This window comes from Rhinichthys klamathensis, unplaced genomic scaffold (assembly GCF_029890125.1).
Source record: "Rhinichthys klamathensis goyatoka isolate OS25496 unplaced genomic scaffold, OSU_Roscu_1.1 h1tg000256l_1, whole genome shotgun sequence".
Taxonomy (NCBI): Eukaryota; Metazoa; Chordata; class Actinopteri; order Cypriniformes; family Leuciscidae; genus Rhinichthys; species Rhinichthys klamathensis.
The window spans coordinates 776,818-781,093 of NW_026606778.1; the positions used below are offsets into that span (position 1 = coordinate 776,818).

Sequence of the window (4,276 nt, forward strand, 5' to 3'; positions counted from 1 at the left end):
AGCACCTTCAGCCATAGATTGATTGCACCAAAGTGCAAGTCTGAACGTACCAGGAAGTCCTTTGTACCAGCGGCCATCAGAATGTTTAATGTGTTATGCATATTCACATGTTACTGAATGTACTATTTTAATTTTGTTATTAAATATTCTGTATTGAATATGCATCTATTACTGAATATTCTATATAGGTATTATTGTTTTTTTGTATTATGTTTTTGCTACTGAGTGTTAAAGCTGCCGTGACAATATAATTTCCTGCAAAGGATCAATAAAGTATCAACCAAAAAAAAATAATACATGCGTGGGTGATCAACAACTATCCGTTGCTTTGCCAGAGGGAGTGTTAAACACGATCATGCAGGCTAGAGCGGCTTCTACTAGAAGGCTCTATGCGTCTAAATGGTCTGTGTTCTCTAAATGGTGCACCGACAGAAACTTGGACCCACGGTCATGCGAGGTTCCTTCCTTGCTAGTTTTTCTCCAAAAGATGTTGACAAGGGCAGGTCCCCGTCCACTCTCAAGGTGTATGTGGCAGCCGTCGCAGCGTTCGTTGAACCCCGGCGCGGCCAGTCACTGGGCAAAGATGGCTTGGTCATCCGCTTCCTCAGGGGAGCTAGAAGGATGAACCCCCCACGCCCCCCTTCGGTGCCGATTTGGGACCTTTCCATAGTTCTCGAAGCTATGAAAGCCCCCCCATTCGAACCGCTAAACACCGTGGACCACAAATACCTTTCGCTCAAAACAGTTTTTCTGCTCGCGCTCGCGTCAGTAAAACGTGTGGGAGACCTTCACGCGCTGTCCATTAGCGCTTCCTGTCTCGAGTTTGGGCCCAATGACTCCTTAGTCGTTCTCAAACCTAGACATGGTTATGTCCCGAAAGCGATTGGTACCCCGTTCAGGGCACAAGTTATTTCCCTATCGGCTCTGCCTGCATCCGATAGCGATTCTGACTCTAATCTCCTGTGTCCGGTCAGGGCCCTGAGATTATACATTACTCGCACTGCTCCGGTCAGACGATCAGAGCAGCTTTTTGTTTCGTTCGGTGGGCGCACCAAAGGGTTGGCCGCCTCGAAACAGACTCTGTCCAGATGGATAGTTGATGCCATTGCAGCCGCATACGCGTCAAAAGACCTGCCATGCCCTCTGGGCATCAGGGCCCATTCCACTAGAGGCATGGCCTCATCGTGGGCATGGTCCAGCGGAATTTCCATTCATGACATTTGTGTGGCAGCGGGATGGGCTTCCCCCTCCACCTTAGTCAGATTTTACAATCTGGAAGTTCCCGCCTTGCAGGCTAAACTACTAGCAGTCTAGTATGTTACAGCTCTTCTGGTTGAGCTGCACTATAGGGAGTTATTCACACAGACCGGTTTCGCTCTGTCCCTCTCTATCATGTGCTTATGTACTACACAATCTCCGGCCCGCTCTGCTGGCCTTTGTCACATGTACATATATTTATTCCCACTCATAAGGGTTCCCTGGGGTCTCCCCTGGGACTCATAGTGGATGCTTAGCACGCACGGCGTTCTAGGTGTTCCCGTAGCGTAAGCTAGCTTACGCAATACGAGAGAACATCTCGTAAGAGAACGAATCGGTTACCTAACGTAACCTCGGTTCTCTCTAGATGAGGGAACGAGTATTGCGTTCCTGGCCGTGCTTGTGCTACTAGCGTTCTCGCTTCATTCTATGAAAACCAGAGTTTACAGCCTAGGACGCCAATATTATACTCTCTGACCACGCCCGTTTCGGCGGGCTCTGACGCAATGAGAGCATGTCAGACTCTCATTGGCCGAGAGTTCATTCGCGTCTCCTCATAGGCTTAAACAGTTCTCTGTGAGCGAACCAATGAGCTGCTAGCTAGCCCGCTCATGGTCTGCTGCAGCTGAACTGCGTTGACAATGGATACAAAATTATAGGATAATTTTTTGGCTTCAATTTCTCAGAAAAGATTAATCTTTCCCGTAGCGTAAGCTAGCTTACGCAATACTCGTTCCCTCATCTAGAGAGAACCGAGGTTACGTTAGGTAACCGATTCGTTTTGTATTATAATATTTTAAAATGCAATTTATTCCTGTGATCAAAGCTGAATTTTCAGCATCATTACTCCAGTCTTTAGTGTCACATGATCCTTCATAAATCATTCTAATATGCTGATTTGCTGCTCAAGGAACATTTTTTATTATCAATATTGAAAACAGTTATATTTTATTTTATTCTACAATATTTTTTTTGTAGACATCGATACAGGAATTTTTGAAGTTCATTAGAACAGCATTTATTTTAAATATATATATATATATATATATAGGTTTTAACATTATACATGTCTTTATTGTCACTTTGCTGACAATTGAATATACCCTTGCTTTCTTTGAAAAACTTACCCCAAACGTTTAAACAAAAGTGTTTATATAATTAGATGAAGGTAGATTATATAAACCTGTACCTGAACAAGTGTGCCTTGGTCATGAGCTTTTCTCCAGTGCAGTAATTTTCTAAAGCATCTTTTGAACAGTTCACCTGTAAAAACAGTTATATTCAAGCTGTTTTGCTTTATTGTAGCATAGTCAATTTCATTTACCAATGAAACTAACATAACTACAAACCAAAGCTCCTTGTGCTTACAGTCGGATGCATCTCTCTGGTGAGATAAAATTTGATTTTTCTCACCTTAACAACAGATATCCCATAGTCCTCTAGGGCATCTGCTGACATCTCGAGCTGCTCCATGAACAATTTGATGGTTGGATTGACTGCAAGTAAAAATAGAGCTTATGTAATTCATTACCTATGGAGTTTTTTTTACTTTAAAATTTACCTTTAACATTGTTTTGACACCTCAAATCCATATACGCTGAAGTGCTGATCTGACAAAATATGACAACTGCTCTTCAATCATTTTCCAAACAATAAACAAAGTCTCACCATGATTTCCAAAGTATATAAAGGATGTCTTCCCTGTGTGCATCCTCTCCATGAAGCTCTGGCTGGAATCTTCTATCAGTTCGGAGGAACATTGTTCTGCTGTCAGGCCAAACAGAAACGCAACCAAATAGAAGATGCACATGGTGCCCTTTTCCACTTTATGGACCTCTAACTTACATCTATTTACATTAGTTCATATTAGGGATGAACCCATCAATAACAACTGGTACTCAAAGAATCCATATCCAATCAAAACAACTCGCCTGTGCTGTGTGCAACTGAATGCATCATTCATAGTTTAGCATATTGCGCATTTAAGGTCAACCTATTTTAAAAAAAAAAACCTGTATGACCCTTTTGCAAATCCTTTGGGTTAATGATTCCGGGCCATTGTTACAAAACTTAACCACTGCAAGGCAAGCGTACATCCTCAAACACTACTGTCTACAACAACACGCGCAAATGTTGTCCAATCAAATGTTCAGGGAGGGTTTAACGGTGTGTTGAACACCAATCAGAAGGCTCATAATGCCTATGAGAAAACCAATGAGAATGAAGTAGGCGGATATCATGGTTCATCGGTGAATGTCATTTGAAAAGCCTGTCATTTTGGTTCGAACGAACAGTATTTTCAATACACCCACTATTCTAATGAAATCCAACATGTCGACTAAGTGCGTCAGTTTCCAGCTTCTTCCCTATTGGCCCTTCTGGCCCGAGCGTGATCGCTCTCTACATCATTAATCGTTTTTTTATAGAGTTGTTTTTCTTTGGCTTGGAGGGAGCTGCCTTGCAGAGATTTATTTATTTTTTACTTATTATACTTATTTTTTTCATGCCATGCTTACAAAACGTCCAATAATCTATTGCATGCACAAGCCACAGCTTAACAGATAGTACATCCATCAATTAAAAATAAATAAAGTATGCAATTATTTTGCATTTTACGTTACCGATTACAAATTCAATCCAGTCTTAGTAATTAACTACTGTGGACATTAAAAGCAACATGCGCAAACGTCCAAGCAAATTGATGGTATAGGCTACTGAAAATAATAACGTCGATACTTAGAAATTAAGAACGTAGAGGACCAGAGGCAGGACACCTAAAAAGACAAATGATTGGTTTCTCAAAAAAAAAAATAGGCGGAGCGCTAAACGCTCTTTGGCCAACGTACTAGAAAAGTCAAGTCATTTTGGCTCGAATGCGACAGAAATTTTCCATTCAGCTCTATTCAACTGAGAGCCAACATGGCGACACATGTGCGTCAGATTCTAGCTCTTTCCCATTGGTCAGTAGGCGGGGCCCGAGCTGCAACGCTAGCCAGCTGATCGCTTTTTTTTCTAGCTC

General features: G+C 42.0%; 1 protein-coding gene across 1 annotated transcript in view; it reads right to left on the minus strand.

Moving 5' to 3' along the window:
* The window catches only part of txndc16 (thioredoxin domain containing 16), a 29,016-nt gene extending 25,638 nt beyond the window's left edge, over positions 1–3,378 (minus strand). The window contains exons 1-3 of the mRNA XM_056267222.1: positions 2,926–3,378; positions 2,671–2,753; positions 2,447–2,520 (exon numbers count right to left, since the gene is read on the minus strand). Of these exons, the coding sequence (XP_056123197.1) occupies positions 2,447–2,520; positions 2,671–2,753; positions 2,926–3,067 (299 nt within the window). The 5' untranslated portion in view covers positions 3,068–3,378. The remainder of the gene's footprint in view (positions 1–2,446; positions 2,521–2,670; positions 2,754–2,925) is intronic.
* Between the last annotated feature and the right edge of the window lie 898 nt (positions 3,379–4,276).